The sequence below is a fragment of the Drosophila persimilis genome, unplaced genomic scaffold, assembly GCF_003286085.1.
Source record: "Drosophila persimilis strain 14011-0111.01,24,50 unplaced genomic scaffold, DperRS2 tig00000002-arrow-pilon, whole genome shotgun sequence".
NCBI classification, from domain to species: domain Eukaryota; kingdom Metazoa; phylum Arthropoda; class Insecta; order Diptera; family Drosophilidae; genus Drosophila; species Drosophila persimilis.
The window spans coordinates 4,807,707-4,825,292 of record NW_020825289.1 but is presented as its reverse complement, the minus strand read 5'-3'; the positions used below and the strand labels follow the sequence as shown (position 1 = coordinate 4,825,292).

Below are 17,586 nucleotides of genomic sequence, written 5' to 3'. Positions count from 1 at the left end.
TACGAATACGAATACGAGTGAAGTGGGAATGGGGTTAGCTGATCAGAATCACAATCAGAATGGGAGTTAGGGGGTTGGTTACCGACATTGGGGGGTGTGGGTAGGGGGGAGGGGGTGGAATTTCACTTCACTCTTAGTCTGTATGCAAGTTTAAATATTCCAGAATTGTTATTGTAATTGTTTAAGCCAACTATTTTGTGCCGTTATTATGTCACGTTGGATTCTTCACTTCGCAACAGACCAGCGATTAAGTTCAATGGGGGCTCGGACGATCGATCCCCCTAAAGAGTCATTTTGAAACCAATTTGCATATCGCTGGCCCGGCCATCGAAGCACACACAGAACAAACTGTAAATTACTAACGTTAATAGTCGCTTGTGCGAGAGCTAAATGAGAATTATTTATACAAAATAAATAAATTTACTTAGAAAATACATTTATACCACTCGTCGTGTTTGTTTCTTTATTTCTTTATTCAAAGGTATCTTTTGTGTCTTGCCTGTGTTTTATCGGAGCGGCAAAGAAAGTGCCAACGGAGCTGAAATTGAATGGATTGTGGCCCGTGCGATGGGTACAAAGGCCAATTGGGTCGAAGCGGGCTGTGGACAGGTGGCAATGGTCATCATAAATGCGCCATATAGATTACAGTGAGCATCGGCTAAACGTACTCGGACTTCAAAGGCGAATTTCGATACAAGTCTGTTCCAATTCTTTTTATAGGTTTTGCATTCTTCGGAGTGTATGCTTCTGCTCTTTGATCTAGTCCAAAATACTACCTAATGGATTCTATATACATATGTATATATCGATGGCTATTTTATCTTATCTGGGTTTAGGTCAAAGATACATACAAAAGAAAGCTTCAATTTAGATTAATTGTATGGATATCAAAAACTGAAAAGTTTTCCTTGAATCTAATCTCTCTTTTTTTAAAGAAAAACAAATGATTCATTACTTTTGCTTATGCACTTATATCTATATCGTAAACAAGATAACATTTTAAGTTGGAAATGATAATTTTATTTTGAGCACATTTTTTTACGCATGTCCCAATCGATGAATCCGAAGCCCTTTCCGTAACCGTAAATTTTCCAGTGCATCCCAATCGGAGATTCGACTATCTAATCTCTGATGCCACTACACTGACTACGGATGGCGCGTGTCAATGATGGCAAGTCATTGGGTTTATTCCTCTCTTGACTCTGAATAGGTATGTATATCTTTGATGGACGCCGAAACTTTCCTCCACACATCGATAATCACGGAACGGAACCGATTGATCTAAGCCCCAATTCCTTATCTGTGGAAAAGATCATGTGCTGTGCTCAAGACGGGGAAGAATGCTTTAAATACGAGTGGGTAGTAATTCCCAGTGCAATTCATAGGCCCTGCCCATGAAAAACAATCGATCATGGGGCTGTCTCATGTCCAAACCCACAATATAAGCTCCCAGCTCAAGTTCAGGGCTACGGAAGGGTAAGGAAATGAAAAATGAGAAATGAGAGTTCTCGAGTTCTTGGTACTTGCACAGCGAGTGGAGAGCAATACAAACATTTCCAAATGGGTCTCTTCAGGTTGTCAAGTACTTATATGGAAAGCATTTCCTTTGGAGTATGTCCAATTTATGGGGGTTATGTTTATTAACAGCGAATGTCAGTCCATTCTGGCAGGTATCTGGGCCAAGATAATTCTGTTTTCGGCTCTGTCGGTGCCGATGCCGCGATGTTACCGATGTTGCTGTTGCTGCTGGTGGTTTGTGTTTGTTTTGGTTTCTATTCTGGTTTCGGTCGTGGACATGGCCTTATCGGTGATGAGAATTGCAACAAATCGATTAGAAGCCATGAACTTGTTTCGCCTTTATCAGCAGACTCCACTTGAGCGGTTTCCAGGGTCCCGTCCCTCTTCCGTCATGGCTCACTGAGTCACAGGCAGAAGCAAAGTACGACGCTGGGCTGGTTCGGATTCTTAGGGGTTCTACTGGTACCAGTAAATCAATTAACGCCTTGCTAAGGCTTCCGCATCGCCGGTCCGGGAATGGAGGGGGTGAGGCACGTGGATTTCTATAGATCCAAGCCATTTGCAAATTGCGTCAGTCTTCGCTTCAGATTCGTTTTCGTTTATATACCCTTGCCGAAGGTATTCGAGTTTTACCCGGAAGATTGCAGCATCATTTCCCAGCCCATAAACTTTAAGTATAGTATGCACACGAGTTTATCTTCTTGTCCCAGTCCATTAGTTGGTTTCTACGAATAGAATTTCGGTGTGAAAGATACCTGTATGATGAGACTCAGCATTGACCTTCTCCAAACTGAATATTTCAACAGATATTTAAGAAAACCTTTTTATTTGTCTTCATAATCCTTTAAAGTTTATTCAGATTCGGTTCACGTAGTTTTTAGACCACAAGGGTATTAGAAGCTTCGGCCTACCGAAGGCAAGTCTTCCTTTCTTGCTTGTACGACTACTACAATATATGTATTTGTTTTGGCGATTGTCTCGGATTTTCGGCGGCTGTGGGTTAAAACTTGTTTACGGTTCTAGCTCTGGGGCTCTGGCTTCCGCCTGTTGTTGTCGGCGGCTCGCCTTAACCCCCAGCAGAATTGGAAATAGACGGAAGTATCATAATTCACCCAAAGATCGAAGACAGAAGATTCGATATATTGGGGTTTTGATGCTTCATTTCCGTTTATTGACCCCGCCGTCGCCGCTGCCGCCGTCCAAATGCGAGCCTTGAGCCCCGACCAAGCCGAACCAAAGAACTGGAACCAGTTCACCAGCTTTGACCGCTGATCCCCCACCTCAATGCCCCTTCCCCATTCTATCCCAGCCAGAATTAGCAAGCCAATCGCATCGACCTGTTCTGCCACAAAAGAAAGTTGCGATCGCCGTGATTCAGCAGTTTGGGCAGCTTGTAACTTCTCAAGCGGTTTCGTAAATACCCCAAGGTTTCCGCAGACAGACTGGCTGCCTGTCAGGTACAATAAGTCTCCCAAGGCTGCTTGGTTCTTCGGCTCTTCGGCTCTTCGGTTCTTCAGCAGTGAACTGCAGCAGTGGCAACAGGGGCTGAAGGGGACTACGTAAATACATACATATGTACATATGTATGCACATAAATCACAGAAGCAACGCCAAAATTCGGAATCGAATTTTATCACGTGTCGAGCTCGAGTTCCAAAAATAACTGCGCATGCAAATCGAAACGAGCAATTAATTAATAACGGCACTTCATCTTCAGTCTCCGCTTTAGATTAGCATGAGCATGAGGGTTCCGAAAATACACATACTGCATACATCGAGAAACACTTCCGTTTGACCCCAGCCTCAGATTGAGCCCCAGCCCCCTATTCAAGGCGGAAACGCTAAAGATCTTTGTTCGGCTCCAACTATTATCGAACGGTTATTAACTAACAGTTGCCCCCCCATCAGACAGTCAGCCGACTTCCTGCTTGCCAAATCCAAAGCGATCAGCTCACGGCTGATCTACGAATGGAATATGCATTGACTGGCCGTCCGGTAGATATGGCTAGGGTTCTGCAACCAAATCGGGAACAGAATTCCGCATTATGCTGTCATTAGAGTGCGTCACATTGTCGGAATAATTAGAGCCCCACGCCCCATTCCCTTCCCCCAATATACACAGGTACCCATCCCATCCCAGCTGAGATGGCTGCTTGGATAGATGGCAAACGACTCTCTGCTATATATCACGATCACGTTAACCAAGGGAGTGGAGGGGGCTTGGACTTGGACGGTGCCCGTGTGTGTTGGCGGCCAGTGCTTGAGCTGAGCGAGCGGTTCATGGCTAGCCACTGGTACAAAGTCCAAAAACTCGAAATTCCACACTCACACACGAACAGAGACAGAGTCCGATTCAGGGGCAGAGCAAGAGCAAGAGCCAGAGACACGCAGAAACATGAATACTCGTACGTACATACAGTATTTCTTACAAAGCGCTCTATCATGCCAAAGATTCATTCACGAACATTCTGCGACAACTGGGAATTGTACAAAAATGGTACGCCTCCAACTGGTTCCGGGATGCACACAGGTGAGCGGCAGCGGATGAAACAGTTTACCAAAGTACTCGAAGATCGTCTCGATGTCCGATCAGAGTCAATGGGAAATACACAAGCGCTAATTGAGTATACTCGAAATAAATTAGCTTGGCCCACTCCACACACACACACACTTAAAGCACACACAATAAAGAAAGGGAACACATACACACATGGGAACTTGGCTCAAGTTCAAAGATCGACGCTGCGTTGTTACGTCAGGGACCAGGCCAGCGAAGAATTCTCAAAATAGTAAAAAAATACTAGTATCTCAATCAGCAGCCCAGCACTTGATCTTAATGCGAAGAACACTGACGTGAACAGGGTCAAAGAATAGGAGAGGAGACTAAGAAAAAAGCGAAGGAGTGGGGGAAGCTCTGCCCAGCATGATCTGTCAGAAAAATGAATGCTGAAAGTTGGCAAAGCTGCAGCGCGGCTACCGTTTATATCATCATTATTAGCATCCCAGCGTGACCTGTTTACGGAAAGCGAGGGGCAAAAGGAAAGAGTAAGGGTGGGGGGAGGAGATCAATGGAGAAGGGCTTCCCATTCGAGCTAGTTTTGTCACTCTCCACCGATCGCTCCCTTCTACCTTTAGAACCGGACAATCAGCTACGTCGCAGACAACGCTAATCTTCTGAATGACACTGCTCTTTTTTCCTTTGTCAACTCTGATTTGTGTGTTCTCATCCTAAAAGCTTACTCTGTGTCTCTCTCGCAGCATCTCTACTGCTCTCCCATCTCCATCACATGCTCTCTGTTTCGTTATTTCCAGAGGCTTCTGATACTGCGCACATTTTGTCTCACTTTTTCTATAGACAGCAGAAGTGGGCTGATGAAATATTGAGAACTGGCCAAGTCAGCAGCAGGGTGGTGGAGAAGGGGGCTCAGACGCATTTGGCGCTTTCGGGGACGCCTCAATGGTTTGACAATCATTTTGGCTCGGAGTCTGTCTTTGTTTCACGAAATTTCTATGCAGACAAAAACGCAGAGATGTGCGATATCTACATATGTACATATGTATGTAATTACGATCTTACAAGAAGAGCAGAGGCGAAAGCTCAAAGTTGGCACACACAAACACACACTCAGATAGACCCTCACACACACAAACGGATACAGAGCGAGTCATTGGACTAGTTTCATAACTGCCAAAACAACAACCTGCCCCCTTGGTTCCGCTCCCTGGCCCCTCCTTGGACCACTCCCCCCTTATGTCCCTCACACGTTTAGCGTTGAGCGCAAGCGCAGCCACGCCGTGCCGTGCCGCTGTGCTTCGGCTCGGACTCGGGCCGGGGCTCAGGTGAGTCTGAATGCCATACACCTGGGCATGACCTTCACGGCTAAAAACAGCAGCGACGTCTCCGTCGGCAGCGACTGCGACTGCGACAACGCGGTCGAACAGAGTCAACAAAAAAGTAACATTTTACGGCAAAAAAGCCACTGCGTTAACGTTGGAAATACCAACAACAAGAATCACAATAATAATAATAACAATAATCGAAAGAGACGTTAAAAAGCAACAAAAATCTCAACAGACAGTCCGACGGACTGACAAAAGCAACAAGAACAACGGTTCGAACCGTGCTTAAAGCTTTCGGCATAATCGAAAGCGCATCGACAATACAATTTGCTCCGCTATCTCTCACGGTACTTTTTTCAGAGTACCGTACCGAGCCTAGTAATACCCTAATAAGTAGAATATTCTACATATGTATATATCTCGGAATGAAATGGGAGATCTGATCTAGTTTTAACAAAGAGTAAAGAGAAGAACAATCCTATATTACCTAAACTTAGCTGCCAGAACAACGTTCAGAATACATCTGTCATATCATTTTTACATAGGGTATAACAAAGCAATATTGGAATGTGCAAGCTTTTGGACCAGCCCCTACCTTTTCCATTGCATTCCATCTTCTGGCCACACGAAGCGTACGGCATTCAAGAGATGTTGAACCAGTTTTGGCCATGTTGGGTTGCATCTCCGTTGTCGCCCCAGCAGGTCGTGCCTCCTTCACTGGGCCACCGGCTCAGCCAATGGCTCATTTTGTAGATGCTTTTTTGTGGCTTGCCCGTATTTTTGCCCACTTAATGTCGAATCGATGTTTTAAGCGTGGCTCGTCCACTTGGTATTCCGCTTGGGCATTTCCTCCCCAGCTCTCCGCCTCCATTTGCATAATTAGCATCAGAAGCAGCAGCCCCAGCCACAACAGCAACGAGTCCATGATCTGTCTGCTAATTTTCCACTGTCGATGCTTTTCTGGGGATTTTTAGAACACGTCGAGTTTATTTTTACCTTTTTACAGCCAGGCATAATAATGAACGAGATGACAAGAAATGGGGATCGGAGGAGTCTCGAAATCGTCGCCATCTGTGGAAATTCCACACTCATATTGAAGGCCACTGCCGCCAACTAAGATAGGAAGCGAATCACAAAATTGGTCCTTTATTATACATAAGTATGTAAGTACAATAGGATATTGGATTCAGATCCATAACGGCGGCATAGCGAATACCACACGTGTTGCGGAGATTTACATACATAAGTACACCCATTAAAAGGGTGAATCTCGCTGCAGTCTTTGTCTAGGTTGTGTTTTGTAAATTGTCTTATCAGAAAGCTCGTTGGATTGTCTTAAGGTCGCTTCACATCGGAAATCCAATTGAATATTTTGAATTTAGGGCGCATAAATTAATTAACATGAGAGCTGAGAGCTAAAGGTTCAAGCCGTCACTCGACTCTGGCTCCGTCGACGTCCCGGACTGGAACTACGCATCGGCGTCCAAATTAAAGTTCGATACAATTTCTTCGTATGTCGTTCGGTGTCCGGCGGTCGATGTTCAAGTGCCGCGTTTGGGTGAAACTAATTAAGTAAATTTAACACGGCATACCAGACCACTAGCCCACCACTTCCCAGTCCCTGACTAGCAATGTGATCTGAGCCTTGTACGTAAGCGAAAATGAAAACTAATTGCAATTTCAATTACATTGGCAGAGGGTACTAAAAACTATAAAAGGTAAACGACGGGGTAAAACAATAAATCACAATTATAACTGTTTAGCTATAGCTATTCTATATACGGTACATACATACTTACTACGATTGCCGCTTTAATTCAGGGTCTTGGGGTATTCATTAAGTTTATTATCACGTTACATTATTGACTTAGATTATATATGTACGCTATGTGTGGATTCTATAGCGTCTATATGCATATTAATGGGGCACACAACACAATAATACACATGTAATTCAGGAAAGAACATGTAGGTACAAAATCGATGTATCCAAATTACAAACAATTTTTCCGAATTGGAAATCAGCACAAACTTTACCAATTGCAACAAATTTAAAATTCATGGAGAACACAATACGATTTCGGTTCGCTCAATCAATTTCTTCAACTAAGCAATGCAACTAAGGAAACAATATTTTAATTTGTTTTTTCCATTAAACTACAAACAATTTGGCTAAAACAAACAATTTTCATTTGGATGGATAATAATTTGGTTTACTTAAAGGTCTAGCTCCAAATACTCTTCGATAATGCTGATTAAGTGAATCATTCTAGTAATGAGCAGAGTTCTATGTATAAATCTCTAAATGTAGGCGCTGTTCATGGGATATGCTTAGGATTCAGTCGCCACACTCGCACATAAATGCTCGATAAGTAAAACTAAGGATAAGTATATCAGTATTGACACATGTAGTTCCATATAATGTCTAAGATCAACGTATTCAAGCTAAGGTTTTTGGAATTGTATGGTATGAGTGGGTTAGATAGTTACTTAAAGGATGCACCAAGGATTTGGTGTTTAGAACACCTTTCCAGCTTGGCAACCCAACGAAATAATACTATTTGATTTGAATGATATTCAGACAAACAAATTAAATGAATATTAATACTTGGTTAAAAATTAAAAATTTCAAATGGCAAATAACAGACTAAAATATCAAATCTCAACAACAGATCAACAAAATATAAAAGAACAAAACCCTTGGGAAATGTCTACGGTTAAACATACATACTCCAACATAAATAAGGTTTAAACTACATTCTACAGATATTTTGGGGATAACTTTCTGCACCAGTCCATAGTTTCTATTGCGGCCCTTGAGTATATCGTGTAAATAATCGGGTTCTCTTATCATTTAGAAAGTTATTGCGCTCAGTTTCAGTGTCTAGTCTGAGGGATTCGGTTGGACTTGTTAGTTTAGGCCTTAGCAAGCTATTTACTGTCTAGATTCTAGATTATGCATGGGTTACGTATGATAATGATGATCTTAGCCTCTGTAGTCAGTTCAAGCTCAGTTCTAGTCACAGTTCAGGCCGCTCAGTTGATGGCTCTGATGCTCCAGACTTCGCTTCAGATCCACAATGGTGCTCAGTATTAACTGCTGCTTGCGGTTACTTCCTCCGCCTCCGCCTCCGCCACCTATTGCCTGGGCCTTCGCCTCATTACCGGTCACATCATGCATTGAGCTCTTGGCCGACACGGAAGTCGACAACTTTGATTGCGAGCGTTCGTTCGACTTGCTACGTCCGCTTATGTCTGTAGTTTTAATCAGTAGAAGGATGAATCATAGCAGAAGGGCAGGACATATGCAAAGCACTTACCTAGCTCCAAGTCAAAGTTCTTCTTGATGCGCTCAAAGGAAGAGCTGCCCTTGTAGACCTTTCGCTTCAGGGGCTCACTATGTGGACAATAGAAATTGTTATTATTGCTCTGCGGTGCCAACTGTGGCTCCTCCTCCGAGTTGATATTGCCCACATCCTCCACAGCAATGCACTCCAACTCCGAGTCATCGTCATTGAAGCTGAACACTGTCGTCGTAGTCGTCGACGTCACCGTCATCATGCGTCGCTTGCCCAAGGGACTCTCCTGGAGCCGCCTCCCATTTAACTGCAGCTGCGGTGAGAGCGGAGCAATGGGTGGGTTGCCGTTTATTTTGCGCGGAGGCAGCTCGGGCGGAGCATTCTGGTTCATGAAGTTGGTGAGATGAGTCTTCCGGGGACTGCAGCGGCCGGGCTTGGGACTATTGGGTGGCGACGACGCCGCAGAATTCTCTGCAAACTTCAGCATCTCGATACGTTTATTGATGGCGGCGGCTAGTTCGTGCTCCGACGGAGGAGTTGCCGGTAGCGCCGGCTGCTTCTTCGAGTCTACCTCGCTGTGCTTGAGCATTTCCACGCGCTTATTGGCCAAGGGATTCACGCGCCTCGGACTGGCGACGGGTGTGTCCCGGGGTATACTATAAATGTTTGATTGGTTAGTATCCAATCCCCTAGAATCTGTAGACGTTACACACCTCTGCAAGCTGTTTCTCATTGATTCCAGCATTTGTTCGGCCTCCATGATGAGCTGCTTGTACTTGATGTCAGCCTCTAAGTCAGCCTTAAGCAGCGCCTTCTCGCTCTCGGCAATGGTCAGCGAGGTCTTCTCAGTGATGCTGCCAAAGATCATCGAATTGGAGCGATTCGAGAACGGCGACGTCTTATAGATCCTGACAATCAAAGAAGCATATTTAAAATAATATACAAGCCGTTCTGTAACTTGACCATCATACCTCTCCTTGGGGCCTAGCAGCTTACGACGCAGACAGACTGGCGTTCCACCCACACTACGGGAACCACGAGGCTCACGCAGAGGAGATGCCGGAAGCTTTTCGCGGTTCTCACAGCTCTTCTTGCGCGTCTTGAGAAAGCGCTTACGCCGTCGCTGCTGCGAACCATCAGCTGACTCCTGACCGCTCTTCCGGCGGGAGCGGGTCGAGGACTTGCGCTTGATCAAGGGACTGATGGGCTCATTGAAGTAGTACTGGCAGCTTCCCAGATTACGGGCCAGATCTTGGCGGTCGAGGACCACCTCCTGCATGGATGAGGTGTCAATAAAGTCGATGTCCAGCAACTCATCCGTGTCACACTCATCGCCAGCATCCTGTCCGGTGTCCAGCTCCGAGGCACAGTCATCTGTGGGATCAGAGTCGCTGCTGCAGGACAAAGGGTAAGGTAAGGTAAGGAATTTAATGGACAAAAAATACTAAAAGGAGGACTGAAACTGGGACTGCGACTCACCTGAGTATGTCGGTCTCCTTTTCGTAGATGTAGCTCTCGTCAAACTTGCCAATCATCTCGTTGAGTGTGGCCTCATCATCGCTGAGCATAAAGGAGGTGGTGGTTACTCCAGCTCCACCGCCAGCAGCCACCGGGGCCGAAGTTGTTGTCGTCTCCACGTGCTCCAAGTGGCGCCGCTTTATGGTGTGTGGGGCATGCAGATTTTCCACTTCAGTCGACGACGAAGAGCCCTCCGAGGACTCGTAAGCAACTCCACCAGGTGCAACACCACCCTCCACACCCACTCTAGCTGACTTTCTGGGAGTGCCTTTGCAGCTGGTGGTGGTTGCATATGCTGATCCCTTTACCGTTTCTGTTTTTGCTGTTGTTTTGGCAGCCGGAACTTCCAGCTCATTGCCCGACTTAATGCCCGACGATGTGGTGGAGGTGGTGCTCGTGGCATCCAGCTCTAGACGCGTAGGCGCCGAGGAGGAGGGTGGCAAATGCTCGGCCGTGTTGTACCAGGGATTGGTCCTTATGCGACAGCGCTGTCTCGGCGAGGGAGCTGCAATTGGGGATGGGAAATGGCCGTCATGTGAAGGCGATGTCACTTGAGTTGAGCCGAGACTCTAAATGGGTTAATTGCTCAGTTTGTTGTTGGGTGGGTCTCGTTTCAAAGGGGGAGCTCTCCAACATCGGATCTGACCAAAACGTAACATTTTACACTCACATTCAAATAACTTTGGCTGCTGACGAAGTGCCAGGGGATTGGGCGACGACTCCAGGCCGTGAATGGCATTGGCGAAGTTGCTCTTAGGCAAGGGGTCCATAGGTGACATCTCCTCGATGCGATTCAAGCCGAACTTGTAGCGCTGCGCCTCGATGGCCAGCGAGTTGATGCTCTTGGGAAAGTAGTGGGTACCCGAGCGCATGTTTATATAGTACTCGGGGGGATTGTAGTTGCTGGCGGCGCATGGAGAGGTGCCATCTGTGGAGTAACCCGTGGAGTAGGCGCTCTCTGGCGATGGCAGGCTATGCGGACGTGGTCCGGGCATGAAATTAGTGCGCTGCACTCCCCGTGGTGTACGAATCCTCGAACCAGCGGATGCAGAGGAAGCAGCCGGAGGAATGGGTGGAGCAGTGGTCAGGCCGTCCGCAGCCTCTCCCAGTTGAGCAGGAGCTAGCTTCGAGGGCAGCAGGCGGCCATAGCGGACATGATTGGAGTTTGGTTTGCTCTCCTTCTCGTAGATCATACGCATGTCGGCCAAGTTCTCCGACTGCGGACGCTGGTAGTCCGTTATAGGAGGCTGGGGGCGCAACAGTAGCGCTCCCACCTCCTCGTACTCCACCTCATCTTCCTCTTCGGGTGGAATGTGGTACTCCCCATTGGGCTGATGCTCTTTGAATGTTGTTTGCTTGCCCGACGAGGGCTCCTTAGATCCGGTGGACCAGGAAAGCGACGAAATGGACGAAGAGGAACAGTTCACTTTGCTGGGCGACTTCTCTGCACAGGAGATATCCTTGCAGTTGGGCACGCTCAGGTGATGGGTGTGGTGCTGTTGCTGCTGAAGTGGTTGGTAGCATTGTGGGGCATACAGCAGATTGTCCGATTTTGGTGATGTTATGACGTATGAATCTTCATCTGGTGACTGCCATCCATACCGACGACTGGGAGGCTATACAATTTAGAGAGCTTCGGATCAGGTACGTTCATACAAAAAAGGAACAAAAAACGACTTACATGGCACTGTATGGGCGATACCTCGCGCCTCCGCACTGGGCTGGCGATGCTGTGGCTTCCGCTACTTGTCAGCACGGGGCTGGTAAGGTTGCTGCCCTGTGGAGGCAGTGTGCCCGCCTTCTTGCCATTCCCAGTGGTGATACCGCTACTGTGCGAAGCCTCTGCGGCCGCCTGCTTGTGCTTGCTGCCCTTCTTCCGCGGACGCACGATGTGCGTCTCCATCCAGGAGCGCAGCTTGGATCCAAACATAGTGCTAGCTTCTATCTTAACAAAATTGGACGGACTGTTGTTGCTGCTGATATAACTGAAACGGCAGAGAGAGAGAGAGAGAGAGCGTGCGGAGAGGCCATTAGGGTGTGCTCTGTTTCAAATGCAATTTGGTTGCAACAATAGAGGCCGAGCGGCCTCCTGGGACCACTTTGGGCTGATAAGAAAATCCATTTATGACAGCACAAAAGCCCGCCCGGATTCCAGTAAGGGCAGGGTCACATTTCAATAGTTTTTGCGATTCCCATGCTTCCTATATACATACATACATACATATGTACGTATGTACAAATGTAAGTGTGTTGGAATTTTATGCGAAATTACCTTATTCGCAAATGCGGCTATCTTTGTCTGCAGCCTCATAATATCCTTCCTTCCTTCCTTTTACGTCTGTTTTTATGGCGGCGCACAGAAAAACACACACCAACACGCGAGATGAAAGGCAGACCAACGGTAAATCTATACGATGGCACAGACACGCATTCACATTCACGTTCACACAGACAGACAGCTCGACGCTTCGCTTGTTTATTTTTTTGTTGGCGGGTCTTTTTTTCACGTTCAGGCCGAATAACGACGCACCCAACGGTTTGGGCCACGGTATTTGGGGTGGTTTGTGAGCTGAGATGCTTCCTGGCCTCCTCTATTGCTTAACGGTGCTTCAAGGACTCCGACTGCGACTCCACTCCTCGCTTCGTGCTGTGCGCTGGAGTAGCTGTATGCGTGCGTGTGTTTGTGTGGGTTGTCTGTGTGCTTTGGCAACCTCCCCCGCCGAAATCAGCTCGCTCGGCTGACGACGGGTTGTAAATCCGACGTAACTGTGAATTTTTATGTCAAGCTATTTCTCTCCGTTCTCCCCCTCCCCCCCATCACTTGCTGCAGACTGAAATGTTTAACGTTATTTTGGCACTTTATGTGAATTGTTATTGTTGATTGGCAATGGTTGAGTCAAGATGTTCATTTCATGCAAATTATTTGTAAATATTCTCGGCAAATTATATTTAAAAAAGCAGAATACTTCCAAAGAGAAAAAACCACTGCGGTTTCTACTGAGTATATACATATGTACTTTTTCACTCGAAATTCTTTCTTATTAAACTTTTCTATATGATTTATGTATTGGTATGTGCTTAGTTATCTTCTCCTCTTCTTATTTCTATTATATGTATAAACGGTTATGTATTGTATGTATATTTGTGGTGGTAGCGAGAAAAGCGTGCGAACGAATGCTGTGCGGCAACAGAGAAAAGGAGCGTCCGTTGCCGCCGAAGAAAAAAAGCTAATGAAGGAATGCGCAGCGCAGTGGCAGCAGAGTACACAGTAGGTTTCCGTTGTAAGTTTAAAAAATTTATGGACTTTCTATGATTGCAACTTAATGACTGCCAGAATTTTGAAAATTATTTTTGAAATGAAAACTTAGCTGTTCAAGCTGAAAAGTATGCAATTTATTTATTATATTGTTTGTTTATCGCATCGTTTTGCAGCACTTAGATGTAACGCATTCATGAGCAACAGCTGTTTACACATGCAACGAAAAAATGAGTCGGTGAGTAATTTTAGACACAATACAAAAAAGAGGAGTCCTTAAAATAAGCCAGTCATTTAGTAGATTAATTCACTAATCGGATAAAATTATGTGGGCAAAGCTGAGAGATCTATATAGCTAGTTATATTCGACGGAAGATCAAAATCGAGGAAAATGTATAATAGAACTTCAATTCGTCAGTATATTTACGGTATATTTTTTAAATGAGACGGTATATTTCTGAGGGTGGACGGTATATATATACATATAAATCAGAAATCTAATTTCGTCTAACTACGAAAATGCGCTGTTTCTAAATTGTAAACGTGGTCTTAAGGTTTTGAACAACCTAAAGAGTCGTAATAACCTTTGGCAAGATGCGCTGCTACTACGAGGAGCTCGGGCTGCAACGAGACGCCAACGATGGCGACATCAAAACAGCATATCGCAAACTAGCGCTTCGATGGCATCCCGACAAGAATCCAGAAAGTTTGGCTGAGGCCAAGGAGAAATTTCAACTAATCCAACAGGCTTATGAGGTGCTCTCGGACGCGCAGGAACGCTCCTGGTATGACAACCACCGTGAGCAGATTCTGCGGGGAAAGAATTCCGAGTATTCGGAAAACTGCCTGGATGTGTTCCCATACTTCACCAGCTCCTGCTACAAAGGCTATGGCGATGATGCGAAGGGTTTCTACAAAGTCTATGCCGATGTGTTCGTCCAGATTGCCTCCGAGGACATCGAGTTCATGGAGAGCGATGACGAGTTGGGCTGCGCACCGGCTTTCGGCAATTCGGAGAGCAACTATGAGGAAGTGGTGGGCCCGTTCTATGCCTACTGGACGGCCTATACCACCAAAAAAACATACGAATGGCTGTGCCCGTACGATGTGAGGGAGATCAAGGAACGTTTCATCCTCCGCAAGGTAGAAAAAGAAATGAAAAAGATTGTTCAAGGTGCCCGCAAGGAGCGCAACGAAGAGGTAACGAATCCCAACGTTTCTCGAGAAATTCCAGTTTTATACAAGTTTTTTCTGTTCAGATTCGTAATTTGGTTAGCTTTGTGCGCAAGCGGGATCGCCGCGTTGCGGCCTATAGACGTGTACTGGAGGAGCGAGCCGAGGCCAATCGCCTGAAGCAGGAGGAGAAGCGACGTGAGCAGTTGCGAAAACGCAAAGAGGAGCTAGCCGCCGCCAAGGAGAACAAAGTCTTTAACGAGGGCTACGAAGAGCAGCTAAGGCAACTGGAACAGGCTTACGGCAGCGACTCAGACGACTACACGGATGAAGAAGAAGAAGATAGCGACTGCTCTGAGGCAGATAGCGACGACAATTTGGATGCCGAGGAAACCGAGTATGAACTGGAATATGTGGACGACCTGTACTGTGTTGCCTGCAACAAATCATTCAAAAATGCCAAGGCGCGAGCCAATCACGAGGAGAGCAAAAAGCACCGAGACAATGTGGAACGTCTGCGCCAGGAGATGGAGGCCGAGGAGGAGGCCTTCAATGATGCCTCTCCCGAAGATAGTCTCAATGATGTCGAAGAGACACTGGATGAAATACATCTAAGCGATAATCTGGGGGACACCCAAGTGGAAGAGGCGCTTAGTGAAGAAGAGTCCGCGGCGATCAAACGCAACAAGAAGAACAAAAAGTCAAAGAAAGCTGTGGCAAAGCAACAGCAAGAAGAGGACAGCGATGTCTCCGATGATCATATTCAGCTTAACCAACCCAAAAGCGAATCTGAAGACGACTGGAGCAAAGGAAAAAAGTCAACCAAGAAGAGCAAAAGCAAAAAGTCTGCGACCAACAAGGGAAAGTCTTCTGATCAAGTGTCCGATCCACCAAGGGAAGTCAAAGTTACACCAGCAATCGTAGTCAACAGTGAGGAGCGAGAAGATCCCGACGCCGATCCGACAAAGCCCCAGCACACTTGCGTCACCTGTCGCCTCGTATTTGACTCGAAGAACAAACTGTTTGCTCATCTGAAGAAGACAAACCACGGCGTCTACATCCCAAAGGCCCAGCCGGATGTTGTAGGCAAACCGCCAGGCAAAGCCAAGGGCAAACGCAACAAATAGAAGCAGTTGGGGAGCATGGCACTTCGGCAGATATTGTACACTATATTGTAGAAATGTTAGAGGTTTATTTATGCTAAAAAAGTTACAGTAAATTCGAAAATGATGTTAAGTATTCCCGCTTAATGAAAGTTCTCAGTTTTCTGGGGCAGCTACAGCTATGGAATGCAGACCAGCTTGCTGCCCTCTTCGACGCGTCGACGAACGCGCGTGCGCATGTTGGAGGACTCCGCCTTTAAGCTGATGCCAGCGGCAGCGAATGTGAGGAGTATGCCGATAACGCCGCAGTAAAATGAGATTCCTAGGGGGAATGGGTTAATTTTAGCTACGCATATGCGGAGTCTCCAATATAGTACCTATACTGCAGTCGGCTGGATAGAAAGGTTCTGCCTCCGGACCACACAGCCGCTGGACGCGAGTGGCCCGCCAGCCCAGGGGATGGAGGAAGAGGGCCAACATAACACTGATTCCTGGAATGAAAGCTTAAAAACTATCGTCTCGATATAGCTTCTGGAGCACGTCTTTACCTGACACCACCTGAGCGCAGGCGGTCATGTTGTGGATACTCTTGCCGAATGCCGACTGACGGCAGCAGGTGAGCAAAGTGAGTAGAACCGTGACCGATAGCAGGGCGAATCCCAGTGAAATGAAGAACATGGCCGCCTTCCACTCGCTGGGATAGACGCTGCTGTCTGTGGCCAGTCCATCTAGGTCGAAACGTCCGCAGTGGTAGCCCACCTGGTGCATCACCTTACAGCGGGTGTAGATGCCCACGGAGGACTGACGCTGGCTGGAAACGGAGGAGAGCTCATCCACGGGCTGGACGGGGCCAATCAGCCACCTGGGCGTGACTAGTGCCGCCGCTATGAGCATGTCAGCAACCAGGGTGCAGAGGAACCAGACTAGACTGCCGCTTGTGATGATAACGTAACACATTTTTGATGATTCGATTTCTCAGAGTTCAGAGATTGTCCGGTGGCGAAGTCAGAACGCGTCAGCACTTGCCGGATACATAATAGACTCTAAGCATTAGCTTTGCGCGAGCACGCACTTCCACAACGGGCACATCCCACAGGCCCACACCCACACCCACCACCACCGCTGCCGCTGTGCCACCACCAGCAGCGCTGGGGCCAGAACTTCCTCCCAGCTGACCGCCCGAAATGGTATTGTTTATTTTATGCTTTCGCCCGTTGTCTGTTTTATGTTATTCACCCCATACACAAGGCACACACGCACACGCAAGCACTATGAGAATGAAGGAGGGGGCGAGTGGGAAAGAGCGAGAATCAAGCATTCAATTTATAATTGCAATTGAAGCGGTTCGTTCGTCGATGGGTGGAGAAGAAAAGTCACAAAAAATAGAGAAGTCTGATGCGTTTGCACTTTTATTGTTCACCAATCCGCCACTCGCGATACGAATCCGATTTCGCACTCTGATCACCGATTGCCTTCGATTTTGCAACTTTGTGCCACACTTTGAACTTCCGTTCACGCAGGCGTCGCCGTCTCTGTTGAGCCGCTAACTTTGTCTTTATCGTTGCCGTTGCCCGATCGGGACTGGGAGGCCAACACTGCTCTCAGACCCCAAAAGACTGAATGAATGGGGCGCATTCAAACCAGCTGCAGCTACAGTTGGAGTTGGAGTCGATGTCGGAGCCGGGGTCCCCAGTTGCAGGGAATGCGGTGGGGGTGGGGGTGAGAGCGGAGACGCCACTGAGCCAGCCAGAGTGTGGAATCCAGACATTCCAGAATTGCGCTCTCATTGGGTCTCCCTCTCTATCTCTAGCGCTCGCTGGGTGTGCATACATGTCGGAGTTGGATCTGTCTCTCGCGTTCTCTCCGCGCCACCGCTCTC

At 47.0% G+C, this 17,586-nt stretch overlaps 3 protein-coding genes across 3 annotated transcripts; 1 reads left to right on the top strand and 2 right to left on the bottom strand.

Moving 5' to 3' along the window:
- Positions 1-8,266: 8,266 nt before the first annotated feature.
- LOC6590750 lies at positions 8,267-13,030 on the bottom strand. Its single transcript, XM_026986412.1, has 8 exons — positions 12,448-13,030; positions 11,857-12,160; positions 10,846-11,791; positions 10,137-10,680; positions 9,629-10,051; positions 9,371-9,565; positions 8,679-9,313; positions 8,267-8,613 (listed from the first exon to the last, which is right to left on the bottom strand). Exons 2-8 carry the CDS (start codon positions 12,103-12,105, stop codon positions 8,375-8,377), a joined length of 3,231 nt encoding a protein of 1,076 aa, XP_026842213.1. The 5' UTR covers positions 12,106-12,160; positions 12,448-13,030; the 3' UTR covers positions 8,267-8,374.
- A 926-nt stretch (positions 13,031-13,956) lies between these two features.
- On the top strand, positions 13,957-15,840 carry LOC6590749 (dnaJ homolog subfamily C member 21). The gene is made up of 2 exons (XM_002015644.2): positions 13,957-14,631; positions 14,691-15,840. The coding sequence occupies exons 1-2, from the start codon at positions 14,026-14,028 to the stop codon at positions 15,729-15,731; spliced, it is 1,647 nt and encodes a 548-aa protein (XP_002015680.1). The 5' UTR covers positions 13,957-14,025; the 3' UTR covers positions 15,732-15,840.
- Positions 15,777-17,461, bottom strand: LOC6590748 (LHFPL tetraspan subfamily member 2 protein). The gene is made up of 3 exons (XM_002015643.2): positions 16,256-17,461; positions 16,085-16,198; positions 15,777-16,029 (listed from the first exon to the last, which is right to left on the bottom strand). The coding sequence occupies exons 1-3, from the start codon at positions 16,662-16,664 to the stop codon at positions 15,887-15,889; spliced, it is 666 nt and encodes a 221-aa protein (XP_002015679.1). The 5' UTR covers positions 16,665-17,461; the 3' UTR covers positions 15,777-15,886.
- Positions 17,462-17,586: the final 125 nt, after the last annotated feature.

Excerpts from the sequence above, each read along its gene's own strand:
- LOC6590750 (XM_026986412.1), bottom strand. The coding sequence starts at position 12,105 with ATGTTTGGATCCAAGCTGCGCTCCTGGATGGAGACGCACATCGTGCGT. Across the intron at positions 9,566-9,628 it reads CTGCTAGGCCCCAAGGAGAG|GATCTATAAGACGTCGCCGT; the intron begins GTATGATGGTCA and ends TTTGATTGTCAG. Across the intron at positions 9,314-9,370 it reads ATGAGAAACAGCTTGCAGAG|TATACCCCGGGACACACCCG; the intron begins GTGTGTAACGTC and ends AAACATTTATAG.
- LOC6590749 (XM_002015644.2), top strand. The coding sequence starts at position 14,026 with ATGCGCTGCTACTACGAGGAGCTCGGGCTGCAACGAGACGCCAACGAT. Across the intron at positions 14,632-14,690 it reads GCAAGGAGCGCAACGAAGAG|ATTCGTAATTTGGTTAGCTT; the intron begins GTAACGAATCCC and ends TTTTCTGTTCAG.
- LOC6590748 (XM_002015643.2), bottom strand. The coding sequence starts at position 16,664 with ATGTGTTACGTTATCATCACAAGCGGCAGTCTAGTCTGGTTCCTCTGC. Across the intron at positions 16,199-16,255 it reads CTGCGCTCAGGTGGTGTCAG|GAATCAGTGTTATGTTGGCC; the intron begins GTAAAGACGTGC and ends CTTTCATTCCAG. Across the intron at positions 16,030-16,084 it reads TCCAGCCGACTGCAGTATAG|GAATCTCATTTTACTGCGGC; the intron begins GTACTATATTGG and ends CATTCCCCCTAG.